The sequence below is a fragment of the Sciurus vulgaris genome (assembly GCF_902686455.1).
Source record: "Sciurus vulgaris genome assembly, chromosome: 15".
Taxonomy (NCBI): domain Eukaryota; kingdom Metazoa; phylum Chordata; class Mammalia; order Rodentia; family Sciuridae; genus Sciurus; species Sciurus vulgaris.
This window is the reverse complement of record NC_136476.1, coordinates 72,889,193-72,912,185: the sequence shown is the minus strand read 5'-3', so window position 1 is coordinate 72,912,185 and position 22,993 is coordinate 72,889,193. Positions and strand designations below refer to the sequence as shown.

The following is a 22,993-nucleotide window of genomic DNA, read 5'->3' as shown; positions in this document are numbered from 1 at the left end:
CTGCCCTGCCTCTGTCTTTTCTCTTATCAAATGGCAACAGTGGCCAGGTACAGTGGTGCACCCCTGTCATTCCAATTACTTGAGAGGCTGAGGCAGGAGGGTCATAAGTTGGAGGCCAACCTGGTCAAATTAGAGAGACCCTATCTCAAAATAAAACAAAAAAAAGTTTGAGGATGGAGCTCAGAGGCAGAATGTTTGCCTAGGATGTGTGAGACCCTGGGTTTAATGATGAGTTTCAGAAATAAAAATAAGGAAGATGATGCTTCTCCTTTCTGGAGGCATTGCTGTGATCAGAACAACCCCATACAGGGGGGTCATTGTGCAGCCAGTGAAGCAACTTAGCAGCCACGATCCTTGAAGCTGTCTGGGAGGTGGGTCTCACATTGTGCTCATTGTGCCACAGAAGAAAGAGCAGCTGAGAGGACCTCCGTCTGGGAGTGGTTGAGCTTGTACGAAAGGCCCAGGGCAGCCGAGAACTGTGGCCCGAGAGCTGGCCATCTTTCTACAGGTGTCACAAATTAACAGTGAGACACTGATGGACGGATGCCAGGAGAGGCTGAGTGAGGCCGAGTGAGGACTTCTGACCAGAGGACCAGTGCACGCTGGGCTGTACCCTGAGCAGGGTCAATACACACAGGCATGTGTAGAGGGCTCTGGTGTTCAGTGATAAGGGAAAGCTGGGGAACTGGCCACTGGAGTCAGCTCAGGACATTAGCTTGACTTCGGGGGCTCAGAGCTGCCTGATCGATCCCACAGTTCCTTCTACTCCCTATCACGTGTGGTTGGTGATGGAGACCGGCAGGTTCTGTCTCCTGAGTCCCTCTTAAATCTGTGCCTCTCTTCTGTATTCTGCTATTCAGTAATTCCCTCATTTCTTGTCTGGTTACTGCAAAACCTCACAACTGTCCTCCCTCCTTCCAGCCTTGCTTTTTGTTTGTTTTTGTCTCATTTCCAGTTTATCTTCCACCCTGTAGCCTGACAATCTTTCTGGTTTGATGGCATTGCATTTCTGCTGAAAACCCTGTAGTGGGTCTCCTTGCCTCAGAAGAAAACCCACATCCTGCAGCATCGCTTAGAAGACCCATAAGATCTGACCCCTATCCATTCTTGATTTCCACTCAATGCTTTGCCATCTTATATCCTAGTGTCTTTGAATCTCCAGAATAACCATGTGAATGTTCTGTTGCCTGCCGCACCCCCTTTTGACCTTTTCACGTGCTGTTCTTTTTTGCCTGCACCCTACCCCATCCCCTTTCCCTGCCGTCTCCCTGGGTAATGCCTCCTAACCCTTCAAGACTCACTTCCAGTCTGCATCAAGTGCTCCTCCTCAGCACTCCTCTGGCCCCTGAACTTCCCTTATGAGCCTTAAACATTTCCACTCTGACCTATAACCATTTGTTTACCATTACGGTTTGGATGTGAGGTGTCCCCAAAAAGCTCACATGTGGGACAATGCAGGAAGATTCAGAGGAGAAAAGACTAAGTTGTGAGTCTTAACCCAATCAGTGAATTAATCCCGGATGGGATTAACTGAAGTGGTAGGGCAAGGCTGGAGGAGGTGGGAATTGGGGCGTGGCTTTGGGGTTTGTATTTCGTTTCTGGGAGTGGAGACTCTGCTTCCTGATCACCATGGTGTGAGCTGCTTCCCTCCACCACTCTCTCCCACCATGATGTTCAGCCTCAGCTTGAGCCCCGAGGAATGAACTAAGACCTCTGAAACCATGAGCCTCGAATAAGCCTTTCCTCCTTTACAGTTGTGCTGGTTGGGTTATTTAGTCACAGCCGCAAAACAGCTGACTAAAACATTTACAGCCAAGGGTGCAAATATTTTTTTTTGCTACCACTCAATATGCAAAACACCATCGTCTTCATTTTCTGTGGCAGACATAATCATTCCCTCAAGTTTTCATGTCACTGAGAGAAAAAAAAAAAAAACTATTTCTATTTGCCAATTAAGAATATAAAAACTTCTATCTAGAATAAACATTTAGTCCATTCAAAGGTGAACTCCCCACCAGCTCCCTCTTACCAAGCTGCCTCCCCACTCTTGGGGGAGGGTCTTTGGTACAAATGGGGTACTCACCATGTGATTTCCTGTGTGAGCCCAACTCTGGGCCCTTACACGGGTATCCATCGTGACTGGGAGTTGCAAGTAGTCTTTTGAGAGGGGCCCTGTGTTAGAATTCACTGCCAAAGTCCAAGGACACTAGGTCTTTACATGCTGACCTCCTGCACCATCCCTGCCTCCCTGGGAGGCGAGCTGTTGTGCTAAGAAGGCTTAACAGCTGTATCCCTTTATGCTGTGGGTACAGAACTTGGGGGCTGACTTCAAGCCTCTTTCCTCACCTACTGCTACCTCTCCTGGGAGTTCCCACTGGCTTACTGAATGAAGGGCCTTACAAAACCCCCAGACCATGCTCCCATTCTGGGGGAGCAAACTCCAATGCCCTGGATCACTAGCCCCAAGATTTTCCCCAACCCCTTGTTTGTATCTTAAACATTTGTTGACTTCACTTCTTCTCTGGGAGAATAAATGGAGGTGTTTTCACTTCCAAAAGGCCAGAAGGGGGTTGTTGGGATGCTCACATCAGAACTCTTAGCCTCTTGACCTTTCTCTTCAGCAATTTCTTGCAGCACTAGTAGAGAGAGAAGGGTTTTCTACGCGTTTCCCTGTCTGGCGAGAGCTCCCCTGGGGTGCACACTGTGCAGACTGTATAGTAAAGTAAAACCCAATGATCTGTGTTGGCCAGACCTAGCTTTTGATATAGAAGGGAACCTTTCCTCGCAGCACAGCCTGGCTAGGCACACTACACAGGCAGCTTTGAGGTGCTAAGCAGTGAGCCCCTGCTTTTCTGGCTGATATCTGCCAAAGGGCTGACTGTCACTGATTCTGTGTGTGGCATGTTACAGACAAATGTGATTTCTGGGGAGTGAGAAATGCATCGTTTTAACATTTTAAAGAGTATTATTAACCTTTCTCACATATGTAGGAAGCGTTTATACACACATCTCATATTAGGTGAATGACGGGACAGTTGTATAATTTTTGGTTGTTGATTCCCAGTGCTTGGCACGTAATTGGGAAGATGGTTGGATGAATGGAAGGCGCAGGGGGGAATGACTTCAGCTAAGATCTAAAATTAAGAGACAGACCATAGGGGAACAGTGTCTAACAGCTCCCCAGAAGGGTGCAGCTTGAGGGTGGGCTTGGAGGAGCAAGTGTTAGCATCCGTTTATTATCACTACCAAACCCCACAGACCCAGCCCCACGGAACAGCACAGACTCCTGCCCTGCGTCACCCATCTGCACTAGCTCCTCCTCTCTCCTCTGGGCTCCAGAGGAGGGTGTGTTGGCTTCCTCAAATCACACAGCCAGGGTAGCAGAGCCCAGGTGAGATACAGGTCCTCCAACTCCTTGTTTACTAAGGACACCCGAACTCAGCCAAAGTCACACTTCTCACTTGCCACAAGACTCAGTTCAATTTGAGGGATGAGGAGCAGCTTCCAAGTGAGGCAGAGGTCCTCCTCGGCTCTGGGCGTTCCATGTGATCCATGTGGGAGGCTTCTCGGCAGCCTGGGAAGAGCGAGAGACAGGCAGGCAGAAGATCCTGCCTGCAAACTCGACAGCTCTCAAACCAAGGCTCCCAGCTACTCCCAAGTAAGAGAAGGCTACAGACAGCCGGGCTGATCCAGGGTGATTTACCTCTCTGAAATACCTCAATTTAAATGCTAATTTCTTCAGAACTGAGGGGTGATGGCTCTTGCGTGCTGGTTGCTGTATATTAATGTATCCAAAACACTTACACATATTCTTAAGACGGGGAGGGAGAGAAGGAATGCCTGGGAAAGGGTGGGGGAGGGTGGGAAAGGCAGCCGGGTCTTCTTGCTTGTTCTTGTCAGCATGACTGATCAGAAGGAAGCTAGGCATGGTGCGTGCATTCTTGTTGGACTGAAGGATTTGCTTGCTTACAGGTGATGTGCAGGTGGTGTTGGAGGCAGAGGCCCCTCCCCTCCCCACAGGCTTCAGCAGATGCTCAGCGGCAAATGCTGTGAGCCAGGCACAGGACTGGACTCTTCGAGACTCTTGAAGAGATTCAGAATCTTTGTGGGATTCAAGAAAAGAAATTAGCATTAATTAAGAGTAACTTTATATAAATCCTCCTCCCAACTTCTTAAACGAAAAGCAATACCATTTTGCAGATGCAATCACTAAGGCTTATAGAACTTAAGCACTCCCACTGCAACCAGAATTTGGTTTCACGTCTGTATGACGTGCACATTCTACCACCAGATCCTGTGGCCACTTCAGGAATCTGTTCACAAACAAGAGAGAAAAGAGAGAGGAAACATTTGTTCAAACTGGGGAATATTGGACTGGCGTCATGGAAGAAGAGATTTTAGAACTGGACCCCTTGTCTCCTCCTCACCCTTCTCACCCCAGCCCAGCTCTGTACCTCTGTATACCCCCTGCGTTTTTATCTGATCCCCAGCAGCCCCAAGACCCTTGGCCCCTTCTATCCAATCTCCTTGGGAGCCAGGGTGCCTGTATACTTAAGACGTTTGGGGAAGAAGGTAGGGTTTTGAAGCTTCTAGTAGATGAACTAAGATTTGAGACTCGAATCTTCAATATCCTTTTGATCCTGAAGCATTCTGGAACCCTATGGCAAAACACCAAAAAAGACTCTTCTATTTAAAAATGTGGATCATGTATATATTGCCATTGTCTCTAGGTTTCCTTCCTTCATTTATTCAACGAAGGTTCATCGGGCACCTACTCTTTATCAGTTTACCCAGTTGGTTTTGCTAGGCCTTGGGGTGGCCGTGGTACGTTGGATAGACAGAGTTTGGGTTACAAGGAGCGCACAGTCTGATGGAAGAAACAGGCCTCAAACGAGGTCTCCCATGAGCAGGTCCAAGGTTAGACACTGTGAAGAGAGGGTAACAGCACTGATTCTGGGAAGGTCCCTCAAAGGCCATGAAATGCTATGTGGTCTGAATGATGAGGAGGTGTCAGATGCAGAGAGAGGAGAGGGGCTTTCTGGAGAGAAGGCAAATCCTAAAAGGACCCACATAGAGTGGAAGCATGTCCCATAAAAAGAACTTAAGGATAGTCAGAGTGACTGGAACCTTGGTCCAGAGCAGGTAGTTGGACCGTGCAGGGCCTTCCGGACTGTGATATGGAATTGGAGTTCTCTTCTGGTCTTCACAAACAGAGGCATCTCCTCCAGTTTTCCACTGCCATTTCCCTAGTACCCAGATCAGTCCCTAACACAGGATAGGCTCTCATATGGATTTGTGGAATGAATGGCAACTCTCATTCCCAGAGTCCCTGGGGCCCAGGATCTACTGTTTTTAAATTTGATCCATCATTTCCATATAATGTCAACTGAGATTGAACAGTTTTCATAGATATATTTTGAGAGATGTTTGTTTAAACAAATAGAGCCCCTGTTGCTAACATGATCCATTTATACAACATACACGGACATGCACAAAACACCAAATCCACGAGCACAAAAGTACACCCCACTGCGCAGTGAACAGAAGAACTGCCTGGCCTCATCTCTAAATGAGTCGGCTTTTCCCAGGGATCAAGAGCACAGGCCTTGGCTTAATTCCCTGAGCACGGCTTACTGAGTACCAGGCACTGAACTAGGAGCTCCATTGGGTAGGAGGTGTTCCTGGTCACGGCCACTTCCTGGCTGTGGATCTCAGACAAGTTCCTTAACCCTTATTTCATATTGCATAAGGGTAGTTGTTTCATAGAGTTCTTGTGGGCTAAAATGACGCAACGCAAACATACACACACACACACATAAACATCTTGACCCACTACCATGAACACAGGCAGTGAACAACAAAACACAATCAATAAATCTTAGTAAATAATAAATTGTTCTCCTGTGACTAGGGTTTATTATCTAATGGTCCTGACTACACACACACACACAGGAGATTTGAAAAAGATGTCAGTTTCTGACCACCTGAGTTCATTCCAGCAGCCAGCCAGCCCGCTGGTCACCTTTCCCAGGTGGGTGGCTTCTCAAGCTGCTGTTTATGTTTCTCTCTGAGGTCCTCAGCCCAGCAGAACTGTCCCAGCAGCTGCTTTTCCCAGCCACATTTTGCCTCCGGAATTGCTGATTTATGTGAAGGCCCTGGGCGCCCTCTGCTGGCAGAGGCCACGCAGGACTGAGGCATCACCTAGGCTGCTGGCCAGGGACCCAGGACCTGGGAGACAGCAGTAGCTGTCTTATCACTCGGGGCTTCATCCTCCCAGTCTTCCTCCCTCCCAGCTGTACACACTGGCCAGTAACTCCCTGGCTTCCATCTTCTCCCTTCCTCAAGCGCTTCTGCAAGTCCCTCTCTGCTTCATGGAGTCTCAGAGGGAAGACATTTCATCCAAGAAGGAGCACCATGAGCCAGACCCTGGCCTCCTGAGGCGGCCTCTGTGCTTCCTCTCATTGTCCATTTGGGGTCACATTTTCTTACAAGGCAAAGGCTGATTTGACCAGAAAGCAGAGGACTTGGAGGAGAGGGACATGGGTGGACAGAGGGCAGCCCTCCCTTTCTTGCTCTGAACTTATGAAAACATTTCCACAGAAGATGTAAAATGGAGACCCCAGGTGGCAGAGTGAAAAGGGTAGATTTGCCCTCAGAGTGTTTCCCAAATACACGCAGCATGGAAATCCACAGACATCACTTCATCCTTCAGAGCCTCCTTTTCCCTGTTGCTTACATGGGGGCGTTTAATCACACCCAGCTCTTGACGTTGACCTGAGGATCCATGCGGTCACATCGAGCACAGAGCCTGGTGCAGTCAGGTGGCAATGAACCTGAGCCCTCTTCTCTAGGCAGCAGTCTGTCTGGGCTCCGTGCACCCACCGGCACTCTGCCCTTCCTGCTTTACAGCCTGAGCAGGATGCAGGAAAGTGGACTCTGGGGCCAGTCTTCCTGGGACCTCCCACTTCCTAGCTGCGGGCTCCGGGTGGTTATACAACTCCTTTGTGCTTCAGATTTTCAGTCCTTAAACTGGGGATCATCACAGCATCTACTTCATAGGGTTGAGTGAAGACAAAATGTAAAACACTTTCAACTGCATCTGGTACGTAGTAGGTGCTCAGTAAAGTGATTGCTACTCCACTAAGAGGCCGTGTGGCTTTTTTGATCCCCATTTTCCACATGAGAACATTGAGGCTCAGTCCTTTCCTCCAGGTTACTCAGCCAGGAAGCAGTATGGGTAGAATGGGAGTTCAGTGTCCAGAGCCCTCACCACCCCCGACACCTGGTCTCTCCGACTCAGAAAATAAAAGTGTGGGGTCTTTCACAGAAGTATTGAACACTTCCAGATTCCTGAGAGTGGGCTCCAATGACTGTCCTGCATGGCCAATTTGTGTCTCCCTGGATTGGCTGGGAAGATCTGGAGGACAAGAAGTGAATCCAGCCTTTTTCTGCATCAGTAGCTCCCAGCCCTCAGCAACTTCCCGAGTGTGTGCTCAGCTTGTGTTTCTTCCCTGGCGAGGGTCTGGAATACCCCTCCATCCCACCACACATCTGAAGGAAGATGGCAAGGGAGGCATGAGGAAACTCAGTCCCTTTCACCCTGGCTGGTGTTATATAGCACATGGTGGCACTTCCATTACCCAGAAGGCTGTCTTTTCTATTCACATTGCTTTTCCATGCTCCCAGATTGGCAAAAAAAAAAAAAAAAAAACAAGAGCAATCACATGGGCGGAACCCATGTTCACACGTAGCCACCGGCATAAGCGAGAAGGATTCTACAGATAGACATGCCGCACATGGAATAGCTTGCGTAAATGGCAGGTGTGAACCTAGAAACTCGCTGCCATGCATAATCATTTCCTGGACAGGTAGCCCCAGGCCGAGCCAAACCTGGGTTCAAATCCTACCTCTGTTAACTCAGAATCTCATTATTACTCCCCTGTAATTTAAAGTTGATAGCATCTACCTTGGCGGGGAGGGTGAAAAAATTATAAAACATAGATTTAATCCTAGCAAATGTTAAGGATGCTGTAAATTGTGGAGAGGACAGTGATCCAGTGCTGGGGATGCTGGGGATGTTGCAGATGGTGCTAATGTCACCTCCTCTGGACGCAGACACGGAGAACATGTTCTCTAAACGGATGACTTGGTGATGGGCCTCAGAGGTGCCTGGAGCATGTCGTAGGGATGTCGTACAGACAGGAAGGTGACCCAGGCCACCTGACACTGTCACAGCCGCCTTTGAACAGCCTGAAGTCCGGGCTTCAAAGGCATTGCTCTGGCGTTGCTTATTTCTGTGTTCGTCTTTCCGATGTTCATTTCAAGGTTGCCCATTCCAGATGGCAAACGAAGTGACAAACATCCTCCTCCTTTTGTTCTTTTCCTCCCCCTCCTCCTCCCTCTCTAAATTATAATTAGTGCCTCTAACTCTGAGGATCGGAGACTCTGAAGTGACCTCAGAAGTCAGATGTGATACAGACGTGCCCTTGATACCGTCCACGCCAGCCGGCTCTCAGGGTTCCTGCTTGCACACCCCCTGCAACAGAAAGCTCCCTGCCTCTCTCAGCAGGCTGGTCTGCTGTCCAGAGGAATGAAGGCTACCTACCCGTTCTGCTCTGTCACCACTGTCCTCTCAAAACCACCTTGGTTGCGGGTTCAGCGCTCCAGAGCCTGACTTCTGTTCCCTGGGATTAGCCCTCAGGACCCGGCTGGAGGGAGGTCCCTATGAAGTTGGTGGGAGTGGGGCGAAGACCTGGGATGGACTGACCCTCGGGTTGTCAGAACCAGTCACTCGTCCTCCAGGCTTCCATTTGCCCGTCTGTCACCTATCTCCCAGGGCCCTGCCACTTTAACCAACGCCCACTTCCCCAAGCCCCACTTCTCCAGCTGGACTTCCCCCTGGTCTTCAAACACTCCACACTCTGCCCGGTTCTCTGCCATCCTGGTTAGCATTGTCATTGCCTACGCACGGGACAGCGAGCAGCCCACTAGACAGTTTCTAGAGCATCCGAGAACGTCTTCAACACTGGGCAGCTTTATCCCATTGAGTGTTTACGACAGCCCCGAGACCTAGGTCTACTTTATAGACAAGAAAACCGAGGTTCCAAGAGGTACAACAGCTTGCTGGGACCCAGGCCATCAGTGGTTGGGGCCAGGATTGAAATCCCAGCCTGCTGACTCCAGAGCCTGTCATGAGCACTGAGTCCGCAGAGCTGGGATCCAGGAAGCCACCCAGCCTTGAGTGATTCTGACCACAAGCCTCCTGCCCCCGCCCTGCGGCCCCCGACAGATGCACCGACTCCTTCAACGTGGCGGTCTCTCTGCTCCTCTCCACAGGGAGAACAACTTCATCAAGGACTTCCCCCAGCTGGCCGACGGGCTGCTGGTGATCCCACTGCCTGTGGAGGAACAGTGCCGGGGGGTCCTCTCCGAGCCCCTCCCGGACCTCCAGCTGCTCACTGGTAAGACCACGTGTCAGAACCTCCCCAGGTCCCTGGCCCACGCCCGGCTTCCAGGTGCTATCAGCAGAACTAAGAGGGGCCCAGCCAGACCTCCTCCTTCAAGAGGGATGGGGTGGGAAAAGGACCTTCCATTCTGGGGGCTCCAGTGCCAGCAATGTCGAACGAGGGGCTTTACTGAGGCCGTGGACGCTGGACCAAGACAATCTTCAGGGACAGGCAGGTGCCTCTCTGAGAACACCTTTCTCATTCTCTGTATCCAAGCATCAAAACCTGCTCTACTCTTTTGACAATTTTCTGATTTTTGTTTCTTTTACCTTCAGTATTTGTTTTCTAGGTACTTTTAAATCATTCTAACATGAAATCAGTGTACTTTCCAACTAAGAGCCTCTGCCTCTTGAAAGCCTTTGAGCTTGTTTCTGTAGGTCAGCATGGAACCATTGGGTATACTCTCCCCATTTTATAGATAAGGAATGTAGACTCAGAGAGGTGAAGACCAGCTAAAGGTCACACAGCATACTGCCAGGACTAGACCCTGATGCCACAGCACCAAGTATTTTGTCCTTCCCACTGTAGTCTGCAGCTCTCACCCGCTCCTGGGAAGATGTCTTCTGTGGGTTCTCCTGAGGCTTCCTATTTTCTGCACCACCCAGATTGCCTTTCTGCTCCTCCTTGTCTTCCCCCAGTTCCTTTCCTGCCTGTTTGATGGGGGCTCTCCTAAGATAGTTGAGCCTTTGTGATAGAGTAATTGGGTGGCCTCCACTGCCAGAGAGACTGGTCATCCCGTGGATGATCAAGCTCTCTCATTCAGGGGACGGACAGTTGTGCCCCAGGGAAGACCCTGCAGTGTGATTTAGTTTTGCACCCTCCCTATCACCTGCAGGCTCTGGGAGACCTTAGGCTATCTTCTGTTAGGCTTTTGTGTAAAATGCATAGATAGAGAAGAATACTCACTTGGGTGCAGGGTCTCCTGGGGCCAAAGCCTTTTGTGCATTATCTCATGTCATTCTGCAAGGGTTCACGTTAAGGAGGTCATGTAAGCTCTCCAAGGCCACCTGGCTCGTCTCCGGATGTGTCAGGGTGCAGCCTAGTCTTGCCTCATCCACTATCTTATATCACCTCCCTGACCTGTCCTACTTCAAAGAGGGACCCAGATCTGGATCAAATGAAGTCCTATATGTGAGAGTGCTTGGTAAAATGTGCCTAAAAACTTCTATGCCTTCCTTAATTTTTATTTTTCCTAAGATCATAGAATTTCTGAGCTAACTTGGAGTATAAGGGACATCTAGTTGAATGTCCCTTAGTGATGAGGAATCATGTCTGCAATATCCCTGCTCAGGGACTGTCCCTCTTTGGTTACCTCCGGTTGTGGGCAGTTCACCACCTCTGAGAGTAGACTTCTCCCTGATACATGAGGAGGTGATTTTCTTTGACAGAAAAGTCCCTGGAACTATCCTTGACCATTGTATGTCCTTGGGCAGTTTCCTTCTTTGAGTCTCAGTTCCTCTTTCTGAAAAGTGAGGTAAAATAAATTTTTCAGGGCTATGGTAAGAAATGAAGTTTACGTACATAACCTGCTTGGTTTGCTATGGTTCTCTGGTAATGCCACACATTTTTATGATTGTTTGGACTCAGAGATCTTTGCAAGTTTTCTGATAAGGAACAGTTGAAGTTCAAGAGCTATTTTTTTTTTTTTAATTTAATGGCCAAGAAAAATTCCTCCCCCAGCCCAGAGCTTCATTCCATTCCATCCCTTATCCCTCCCCCAAGTGGGGATGCGGAGCAGATTAGGTGTGAAGGTGTGAAGGTAGCCAGAGGTAGAGTAAGAACTGGGTGGGTTTATGATCAGGAATGAAACCAAAGTGTTATCAGTCAGCCAGCCAGCCAATAGATAATTATTGAGAGCCTACTATGTGCCAGAGTCTGTTCTAGACTTTGCAGGGGAAGTGAGAATAATTCAGACCACAGTCTTGGCCACAGAAGGCTGACATTCCATTAGAGAATATTCTCCAGGAAGGATCAGGGAGATATAAGTGATAACCATTATGGAGAAGGGCCTGGGGATAGAGTAAGAGTCAGAGAAGATGGTTTTATAAATTACTTGAAAATCAGAAGAAGTTTTTGTTGTTCTTTTTTTAATTAATTTTTTCATTTGTTCTAATTTGTGGGCCATGACAGTAGGATGCATGTATGTTCTTATTCTCCTTTTGGACATTATGCCACCCAGGGAAGAACTTTCCTCAGCAGCCTGCATCCAAGTGTTCAGCCTTCCTCTGCTGGAGATGGACCTTGGCTGCCAATACCCCTACCAGCTTGGAATCTGGATGAGCAGTAGCAGAAGGGGTGGAGGTTGCCTGGCCTGGTGTCTGAGTCTTCTTGGGCAGACCGTTTTCTCTGCCCTACGTCAGAAACATTGCCCTCTTCTCCTCCCCCCTCCCACTTTCTTTTTCTCCTCAGCCTCTGCAAGGGAAGGACAGGAGAAGCAGAACAGATAAACAGAGGACAAATTTATAATCAAACCACCTCGCTCCAGTGGACATATCTTTGGGGACCATGAATATTTTACTTTAAAATGAAAGCCTCTGAAAAAATTATATTATTCCTGAAAAGGCTAAGGAGGAAAGAAAAAGTTGACAATAATGGACAGCTTTAATACCGCTGTAATGTCCAGGAAGAAATCATTTGTTCCAATGAGATTCTCATTTTAATCTTGATATCAAATATCTCTTTAAGTGCCTCCTCACCAGGGGACAAGAGAAAAGGATAGGAAATGTGTCTGTTACTTGCAGAGGCATAAGAAAGCATGGATACATAACAACAATAATAATAACTGCTGACGTGCCCAGCATTTCTTTTTTAATGCTTTTTTCCCCCAGATTATAAAGAAGAGTTTGCAAAGCTTAGGGTAGAAAATTTTTAAAAATGGAGATGAATATAAAACAGAAAGCAAGAATTTGTCATACACCCGCTTCCCTGAGTTAACAGTTTGTTAGTATTTTGTTGTGTTTTCTCTTTGTTTATGTGTACCTATAATTTCCCAAAATGCATTCTATGCAACACAAGTCCTAGAATCCCTCTGTGCCAAAGGAGACCCATGGTCAAAGAAGTTTGCACGCTACCTTCATGGAGCATCGACTGCATCTACTCAAGGTGCTAAGGAAATAGTTCGTTTAGCCAGTGTATCTCACTCTTCCTTGAAATGGGAAACTTATGTATGTCTCCATGTCAAAAAACAGTGGTCTACACAGGGGTCAGCAAACATTAAGGCACAGATAATAAATGTGTTGGGTTTTTCAAGTGCTCTCTGTGCAGCTGCTCAGCTCTGTCACATAGTTTGTACAAAAGTACCAAAGGACAACAGGTAACAGATGGGCTAAAGTTTGCAGACCCCTGGTCTACTTTAATAGACTCTTTGGTTACCAAAGCCCTTCCCCTTCTGTTACTGTATCCACGTCTCACAACATGCCTAAGAGACAAGGTCAGCAGAGAAAGCTGCAGAGTCACGTGGAGAAACTGAGACACAGAGATGTCTAGCATCCCCCAGGAAAGTTGCCAATGGAGTTAGGTAGGATGGACATCTGACCTGAGATTGCTCTGACAAGTAGAGAAAAGGAACTTGCAAGCAAGAGGGAAAGAGTAAGGATATCAGACGGCTGGAGGTGGGTCCCAATAAAATGAAAGCCCACACTCAAAGGCCAAGCCTCTGCTCACTGAAGAGGTGACCAGAAACCAGAGCGAGAGCTTCACGGTGGGCGTTGGGTGTGAAGCAGCTAAATTCCAAGCTCACGTGGCATTTTCTTTCTGCCCCCAGGAGATATCAGGTACGATGAGGCCATGGGCTACCCCATGGTGCAGCAGTGGCGGGTCCGGAGCAACCTCTACCGTGTGAAGCTCAGCACCATCACCCTCTCGGCAGGTGAGGAGCACTGTTTGGGCAGCCAGGGGACCTGGAGTCATTTGACACGTTCCCAAGGACCCCAAGTGTGCCAAGCCCTATGCTGGCACTGGAGAGGCTGAGGAGCTGCCAGGGATGGCAGGTGGGCCATGACACTGACACACAGCAGTCATGCCTACACTGCCAGGGGCAGCTGTGGGACGGGCAAGGCCTTATCCACCCCGGGGGAAGCCAGCGGGGCTTCCTGGAGGAAGGGGTGTCTGAGTGGGTGTGGAGGGCTGAACAGGAGGAGGATGAACCACAGCCATAGCCAGGTGTGCCCTGGGGGTGTTTCAGACCTGTGCCTTGTACGTTCTTCTCTGGCCCCAAGGCCGCTGTTCTCTCCGGGCTGATTTCTCCTGCTGCCCCTCTCCACATGGCCGTGGCACCTGAGCCCACCCCACCCACAGGCACCGCCCACTTTACCCGTGCAAACCCTCAGCTCCAGAGAGGGAGGCAACTTGTCCTTCTCAAAATGAGACATGCTTTTTCAGGACTGTGATTTTGCCCTTGCGGTTTCCTCTGCCTGAATCCTCTTGCCTGGGGAGCATGGGCCGAAGTACTCGGATGCGGTCCCCTCCCCGGGACAGCTCCAGGGATCCTCTGAGCTCACAATACTCCGTTCATCCCCAGCCTCCTCTGCCGACCCCAGGGACTGAGCCTGGGGGTAGGGTCTGGGGCTTGTTTAGTCCAGTACCCCCGGAAAAGAACAGAGAATAAGCACATTGTTGGTACTTGGGATTCACAGAAGAATTAAAAAATAAATCAAAGAACACCAGAAAATAGGGCACAAATGAAGGACTCTGGAAAGATGAGCCCCGGCCTTGGGTTTTCTACGCTGGCTCTTACTCATAACACGCTCACTGGCTTATTGTTTCTGTGCCCCCTAATTATCCATGAGTTCTTACTCTTTTTCAATATCATTTTGTTCATCAGCAAAATGAAGCTCTTTTAACTGGAAATTTGAGGACTTCACCCTCTTGGAAGTACAAATAGTAATTATTGCTGACATCCGTCAAGCACTTTCTTATGTTTCATGTCTCATGACTTACAACAGGGAAAGCATTATCTATCCCACTTTTCTTCAGATAAGGAAACTGAAGGTCAGAGAGGTTAAGTATTTAAGCCAAGGTTGCACAGCTAGTGAGTGACAGAACCAGGAGCAGAGCAGGGATTTGAGTGTCTTTTTGTCTGCTTGGATAAAGATCCACAAGGTTTCTGAAGGTGTTATTTATTACTTAACAGAAACTATCTCATTATTAATACTGCTGTATTAATTACCCAGTCACATGAGTTAACAGGTTGATGGAGAGAGGTTGTTCTAATCAAGCACCCATTCTTTGAGCCCTATTTCTGTTTTCCCCACCCCCCCCACCTTGCACTTGTGAATATAACTGTGATGTTCCTATTAGAACTACAAAGATGTACCTGCTTTAATTAATCAGTGACGATGCTCCTGGAAGCCCCTTATAAATCAAATGTTGGCAAATTGAAGCTCATTTTCGGTGTTGGAGAGGCGCTTGCTCTTTGATGTGGCACAGACTCCGTTGTTCTTTTAATGGTCGTGGTTGGTGTGTTCGCTGTCTTCCAGGAATGGTGCCATGTGCCTGGTGGGGGTGGGGTGTAGGGAGAAGGCTGTACAGAGTGCGAGGTCAATGAGCCGGGCTTCCAGGTGGTGAGTGTCGGACGGGTTGAGAGGGTGCTTCTGGCCACGAGGCGTGAGAAAGGCTTCCTGAGGAGGGCGGGACTTCTGGGGCCTTGGAGCATGTGTTTGACCAAGGGAGGAAGCAGGGGTATGTGAGGGGTAGGTTTGGGGGTAGTGAGTATGCACAGGAAGAAAGGCTGGTGGAAATCCCAGGTCACACTTGGGACAAATAAGAAAAGTGATCTGGATGGAGCAAAAGTCTCATGTGTGTAGCTCCTGGGAGGTGACCTGAACGCCCGGATGTGGTCAGCGGGCTTGATCCAGTGGTGGGCAGGGCAGCTCAGGAAGGCTGGGAGTGGGAGATACAGGCCATTCTAGAGGAGTAACTGGTATTTGCAGGGGGTGAGAGGGCCCAAGGGACAGACAAGAACCTAGGACAAAGTCGGCCTGCTCTTGGGTGTGGGGTCAACTCTAGCCTTCCTTCCTACTGTGCGTGCCGGTGCTGCTGGGTTGATGAAGCTGGGGAAGGAATCCACAGCAGTCGAACATCTGGAGGATGCAGCCATTAAGGTCCATAGGGAAAGTTCAGAGACCCCCGTCCTTGCTCAGGTGGCTCCCTGGGTGCCTCAGTTTGGACTCCACAGCAGCATGTTTGGGGGTATCATTTTCTTAGCTCCATATTCCCCGTTCTGAAACTTCCCTAGGAGTTCCAAACATGGGAAGTTGGGCTGGCCGCTAAGTGGCAAGGACTCTCGCTGATCAGCCTCCCATTGCTGAGCATCCCTGGCAGAGTGGCTTGGTCACGCGCCTGTTGAAGGAGGAAGGAGAGCAGCTGTCACCAAGTGATTGCTGTGCGGGCCCTGTGCCAGGTGCCGAGGACTTAGAGAAGGACTAAGAAACAGATCAACTCTGTGGCAATATCGGGAGAGAGAGCACACTACATCAGGTGGCTGGAGCAGGGGAGAAAGGGAAGCTGTGTCAGAGAAAGCTAGAGCAGGGGTCAGATCGTGGCCGGAGCACAGGCAGAGCCTCGGCGAAGGCAGCCACAGAACCTGTCTGTGGGCAGCTCGAGCCCTAGTTTATTTGGTGCATGCACTTGGGAGTGAAAAGAGAAGTGGGTTTGCACACAGCTCCTCTAGCTGGAGGGTCAAGACGAGTCATTTATAGTCTCTTGGGTTTGACATGCTCATCTGTACAATGGGGGTTATTGCCAAGGATAAGCTGATACTTTGTTTCAGCAAAGATTAAATTAGAATAAAAGGGTAAATACATCTAATTGTGTGCCTAGTCGGCATTAGTTGCTCAGTCAGTAGACATCAGATTTGACTTTCTCATTGTGACTTTAAAGTCATCACCATCACCTGGCAAGATGATGCGTGCCTGCAATCCCAGAGACTCTGGAGGCTGAGATAGGAAGATCACAAGTTCAAAGCCGGCCTCAGCAACTTAGCAAGGCCCTGCTCAGCAACTTAGGGAGGCCCTGTCCTGAAACACAAAAAGGGCTGGGGAAGTAACTTAGTGGTAAAAAAAAAAACCCCTGGGACGATACCCAGTACCAAATAGATAATGAATAAATAAAGTCACCACCATGCCGGTGACTGAGTTTTGGCCTTCCTCTCCTGTAGAGTCCTTCTTGGTTGTAGTGAACACAGAGAGAGCTGTGCATGTGAGGGAATGAGGGGCACGTTTGGACTGATGCATGATGAGGAGGAGGAAGGCACCAGAGCCAAGCTGGAAAGAGCCCCTGCCGTCGGGTCACTTGCTAACCGCCTTCCTCTGATCTGACCACCAACCTGCCCTCCTCCCCCACACAGGCTTCACCAATGTCCTCAAGATCCTGACCAAAGAGAGCACTCGGGATGAGCTTCTGTCCTTCATCCAGCACTACGGCTCCCACTACATCGCAGAGGCCCTCTACGGCTCAGAGCTCACCTGCATCATCCACTTCCCCAGCAAGAAGGTCCAGCAGCAGCTGTGGCTCCAGTATCAGAAAGGTAAGCCTGGAGGGCCCGTTGGAGGTGGCAGCTGGACAGGGCGCTAAGGGAAGGTGAATGGGGGACAGCTGAGCTCCCCTGCATCTGGATTCTGGCTCTGCTGGGGACACGCTGTGTATAAGCAGGCCCTCGTCCCTCTCCGGGCGTCACTTTCATGGTACGCAGAGGTAGGCCATCTGTCTTCAGGATCCTTACAGCTCAGGCATCTTCCGAGGCCCCCACTTGGTGTTCTGGGCTGCATTAGTCCCGACTTTTGCAGACTCTTGGTGACCACACTTTCTTCTGGAAATAACGGCTGGGGCTCAGAGCAGGGAATGGGAGTGGAGTTTCCTTGCCACCTTCCTCTGTCTGGGTTTCTTGGGAGAACCCGGGAGGGATAGCTCAGTTTGATGGCCGTGACAATGACAGTCTTTAAGCTCCTCTGGAAGAGACTGCCTACATTCAGGAGGACAGCTTCAGGTCTGTCTCGCGGGAGGGTCACCAGATCTTACTGCTCTCGGATTCTCAACTATTATCAGAACTGGAACTCCCCAGACCAGGGGCAGGAGACTAGCTTCTGCCATTCGCCTTGTGAAAGTTGTCCCCTCTCTACCTCAATTTTTCCTTCCTGAGGAATGGGAACCTAATTAGCTGTTCTTGTCCAATTCTCACATCAAAGGAGAGAAGGGTTTACAGAACAGCATTCTGAGAAAGTTAGACATATTGAAAACATGCGTGTGTGTATTTTAACAGTCGATATGCTCATCTCTCCATTTCACATTTGAGAAGTTGAGTCTCAGACATGCAAGTCAAGTGCCCAAGGGCACACAGCTAATAAGGAGCAGGGGCAGTACCAGATCCCACGTGTCGGCTGCAAAAACCCTTGTCCTTTCCCTCTTCCGACTACACTGAAGTGCTTCATGCTGTAATGAGTACTATTAGCATCTGCTAATTGGAAACAGTGAGGAGCAATGCTATGCACTTGAGCCTGCATATTCTCCATGGGGATCAGCCACCCTGTCTCCAAAAACTAAATCAGTCACAACTCACAAAACCGCGGAATATGAGAGTCAAAGGGAACTTAAAGGTCTCACTGGGCCCAGCACTGCAGTTTCACATGGGGGAAATTCAGGCCAGAGGAGAGCAGGAAACTTGCTTCAAATCACACTCTTCTGCTCATCTGCCCAAGAGAGGGAGAAGCCGTGCAGACCCCTTAGCGCTGCTTCTTGGCTTCTGCACATTCCTAAATGGATGACACCCTTGTCCACCTGTCCTGGCCATTCCCAAAACCTTCCCTTTAGCCTTGGGGCTGCACATTCCCAGTCATGCTTGCTCTCGTGCCTGCTGCCCGTGTGTACTGTGTGGGGCACGGGTGGTTTATAGGCACAGGGGACATAATTGAGTTGTCTGGGAATAGCTCGTTTTTATGGCTGTGACAATGACAGTCTTTAAGGAAGTGCATTAAATCAATAGAAGTCTCGTTGCACTACCCTATAAATAATGTGACACATCATTAAGCAGGGCAATAAGCTTCGGGACTTCGAAGTAATACAATTAGGTTATGTTTATAAAAACCTTCGCTCACTGTGGCCACTGAACTAATTTGCTTCATGCCACATTCAGGGCCTGGGACACGACTCTATGCTAAATTTCATTCCATCTCCATACTTGGTTGTTTTCAGAGCTTAGGCTTTCTCATTCTGGAAATTTCCATTCCTTAGGTAGTGGGTAGGTGAAATCATCAGAAGTAAGATGGGAGAAGGGGCGGGGAGAATGCTGAAACGGCAACTTGAGGTCTTCCTTCGTGACCTGGCTTTGCCATAAACTTTCTGGGTTGACTTGGTGGTGTGGCTTTCCCTCTGTGATCTTCTGGTCTGCAAAGGCACTTTTATGCCTTCCGTGATATGTAATTAATCCCAAGAGGAGTAGAAGGATACCTCAACGCCACCTTGACCATTGTCTGTGCTTCTTCTTCTCCATCTCCACCTGGGATGACCCCCTAGAAGGTACATCAGGCACTCGGGCTTTATTTTTTATTGTTGGAAGTGATGCTAGGGAGTGAGGAGGTGAGATATTGGAGGAACCCATTGGATTCCGAGATGATCAGGGTCCCTTCTCTCTCAAGTCACTGGTCATATGCCATAAGCATCTGCTGAAAAGTGGGACCAGACCAGGCTGAATGTGAGGTTGGAGGCTGGCAATTCCGGAGCTCGTGGGAGAGAGAGGAGGGCAGTGCTGGTGGGGGCAGGTGGGATTGCACAGCGGAGCCCTCTTCTTGCATACCTGCCAGATGACCTTTGGGCAAAGAAACTTCTAATTTCAGTTTCCTCATGTGTTAAATGAGTACTGATAATTCCCTTGCGTGGCTTTGGGGAGAATGAAATGAGATAACGCAGGTAAAATGCCTGACATAGAGTAGGTGCGTGAGAAAACCGCAGCTTCAAAGGGAAATCCTGGGCATTGGCTGAGGATTCTAGCTCTGGCCCCAGCCCTTTCTAATGATGTGTGACCCCCAACCCTCTCTTCTCCCTGGGAACTACATATGCCTCTAGAGGGGGCAGTCTCAGCAAATGTCTTTTTGATTCAGTAGAGGGCTGGGGGTGGGGGGAGAAGGAGTCTAAGACTCTTTGAAATCCATAAAATTTTTGAAATCTGAACCTTAGACAGTAGTTTGTCCTTGACTGGTAGCACCAGCCTTGGAAGAGTGGGTCTGGGAAATCAGACCAAATAGGGCATGGAAAACCATCTTCAAGATCTGCTTGGCCTCTGCAGTTAAATGGTGGCCTTTCTTTGATTCTCCCATCTGTCCCCAAAGGAAAGAGGGCAAAAGTATTTATGCCTCCATTTTTTTCTCATTTTTTATTAGTATATGTTAATTATACAGAATAAAGGGTTTTCTTGTGGCATATTTATACATGTCAGTAACAGACTCCCTTTGCAGAGGGGAGACCTGGAGCTCAGGAAGGAGAGGGGGTTTCCTTTTCATCAGCTTTGTCAATGAGGGAGATGGGGTTTGGACACCAACCTGAGCCCAGAGCTCCCTTCTCCACAGACCCAGCATCCCCAAATCCCAGATTTCCCAGGTTTACTAATGATGGGACCTGGCTGCTATTATGATGTGGAGACAACCATTGGAAACTGCTGGAAAGTCAAGGGAAATGGGGTGAATGTGCCTGATTAAAATATGTCCCTTGGGAGAAGAATCCGTATTTATTGTTCATGAGTTTTTAGTTCACTGAGCATTTCTCGAGTGTGCTCTCTCTGCACACCTTGTGCCCAGTGCTGGGCTCCTCGGTAGGTAAGATGTAGGCCCTGGCTTGTTGTTCATCACCAGCCTACTGTGTTCTCTCAGCAGTTCGTCATTTGCCTCACAGGTTCTTAAAATCCATCAGTAGACAGCTGGAAAGAGGGAAGGAGTCACACAGTAGGACACCTAGTCCCCGTCACATGGCCTGAGCTTTCTTTGGGGAGTGGCTTGTCTAGACCATTGTGTGGAGGTCATTTCAATCATTGAGAAAGAGCTCTGGCCAGTTGTCGAATCTGTTCCAGATACAGAAGGGGGTATGATGGCTGTATTCTGTGAATTTCCTTCTCTGTGATAGGAAAAAATTAAAAGCTAGAGCACCAGAGACCTAGCTTCTGATGCTAATTCCAGAGGACATCACAGGTGTGCCAGAAATGACTAGAAAGATCCAAGCAAGCAGGAGGAGTTTCCTATCACCAGGTGGAGATTCTGGGCTTTCTACCAGTCCTGGGGGATTGGAGCACTAGACAGGTCAATAAGGAGGAAGAGGACCTTACCTAGGAGAGGGTGGGCCTCAGGAGGGAGGTAGAGAAGCTAAAGGCATCCCTGGATGCTCCAGGTCTGAGCCCTGAGGAGCATGGAGGCTGTTTAGCCTGCCAGCCAAGACAGTCCCCAAGCACCCTGTGAAGTTCCAAGTGTCCTACTCTAGGGTAAGAATCATACTCTATGCTGTTATGTGCTTGACAGTTCTGTATTTTGGAAAGGTGACCTTTTCCCAGTTGGGACTCCTTTTCATGCTTCAACTTGATAATCACATACTCTGCCTAGCTGTGGACTTGATATAAGGCCCTTAAATCATGATGGTACTGGGAATGGAACCTGGGTGCTCTACCACTGAGCTATATCCCTAGTCCTTTTGTTTTTTATTTTGAGACAGGCTCTTCCTAAGTTGCCCACCCTGGCCAAGAACTTGAGATTCATAATTATTAATCTGGTAGGTTTTCTAATGTTTAGTTGTCTTTTATTTCATGGAGAAAATGACTCCATAAGGTGACAGGCACGTGTATGTGAAGGAATTGTGTGTGTGTGTGTGTGTGTGTGTGTGTGTGTGAGAGAGAGAGAGAGAGAGAGAGAGAGAGAGAGAGAGAGAGAGAGAGAGAGAGAGAGAGTGCGTGAAAGGCTGAGACAGGCAAGGAGAGTGAAGAAGAGATGAAAAACAGACAGACAAAGGCAAATCAGAACCCAAAAAGAGTAATGGAGAGAAATAAAGAGAGCCTAGAGCCCAGGAATTTATATAGTTAACATGCCTTTTCCAAGTGCACATCATGCCAGACCTGGGAAAGGACATCCTCCCTGTGAAGCTTGTACCGCTTTTGCGTTTTGATTGGGAGAATCCATGATACAAAGATGTCCCCCAGATAAATACCTGCCTCCACTTTTAAAAGGTGTTTTATCTCTATCATAATTTTCCAAGACTGTCCGAGGAATGTATTTTTGCATTTCCATTTGAATTACAATGCACTTTTGAATGTCAGGTGAAACATTCTTAGGCTGCTTTTTTAAAGAGTTTTTGGCTGTTTGAAAGGCAGATGGGGGTTGCAGTGGGGAGAGAAGAAAGGAGAGATGTAGTCAAATGTCACCTCCTCTTGTGCAGACAGGTGTGGTCAAGGGGCATACGTGAGCTGGGGAGCTCTCCAGAGCTTTCCGTTTCCTGAGGGAACTTGCTTCAAAGACAGCAAGAAGACATGAAAGGACTTGCTCTCAGGATCTGATACCTGCAGGGTGCTCGTTTACCTCCCCAGTGATTTAATAACCTGGGGGCAGTTTTCACTTCCCATCTTGTTTGACCTTTTGGTAGCATTTGAGAGTTGCCCGCTTCCAGCCTGAGACACTGCTATGCTTCTGTGGTGCCACCCTGGGTTCCCACCTCCCTCCTTTCCTGCCTGTCTCCTTTGTAGGCTCATTCTCTTCTGTGGAACAAGTAAATATTGACCTACAGGAGGCCTGTCCTAGAGGCCCTCTTCCTGGATGTCCCTGTGCGAATCTGTCCCGCTCTCTGTTGCCATCCTACACTGATGACCTCTATGCCTCCAGTTCCAAGCTTTCCTCTGACATTTGCCTTACACTAGCTCCCCTGCTGCCCAAACTCCACCCCACCCAGTCTAATAGTTTTCTGCTGTTCCAGTGAAAGCACTATTGTCTGGTTAGAGGCAGAACCAGAAGCCCTGGAGTCCTTCTAGAACCTCCCTCTTTCTTTCTTCTCCCCATTTCCATTCCAGGTCTTACCAGTTGGAATTCCCAAATACCTCTTGAATTTGCCCACTTTTTTTCCATTTCACTGCTGCCCCCACATCCCAAGTCACCATCAGAACTTGCCTGGACTCCAGTGTTGGCTCCCTACCTGTTTTCCTGAAGCACTCAGGGTCCCTGTCAATCCAAAGGACACATCAGTTCTGAAGACTTGTATTAGGGCTCCATAGAAATAGTGGGAGAGATAGGTAAATAAGTATAGGTATAGAATTATAATAATGCATTACTTACACAACTGTGAAGTCTGAGAAGTCTCCAGATCTATCAATGACAAGCTGGAGGCTCAGGAGAACTGATGGCATAGTTCTGGTCCTAAGTTCAAAGGCCTGAGAACCAGAAGAGCTGGTAAATTCTAGTCCGGAGACTGGCAGGCTTGAGATTGAAGAAGAGCTGATATTTCAGGTGGAGTCAGAAGGCCACAGAAGAGCA

General features: G+C 48.8%; 1 protein-coding gene across 3 annotated transcripts in view; it reads left to right on the top strand.

Annotated features, from left to right (window-relative positions):
• ASTN2 (astrotactin 2) overlaps window positions 1-22,993 on the top strand; it is an 883,413-nt gene that overhangs the window by 596,952 nt on the left and 263,468 nt on the right. For all 3 annotated transcript variants that reach the window (XM_079113408.1, XM_079113407.1, XM_079113406.1), the window contains 3 exons: window positions 9,337-9,461; window positions 13,270-13,374; window positions 16,852-17,031. In XM_079113408.1, the coding sequence (XP_078969534.1) occupies window positions 9,337-9,461; window positions 13,270-13,374; window positions 16,852-17,031 (410 nt within the window). The remainder of the gene's footprint in view (window positions 1-9,336; window positions 9,462-13,269; window positions 13,375-16,851; window positions 17,032-22,993) is intronic.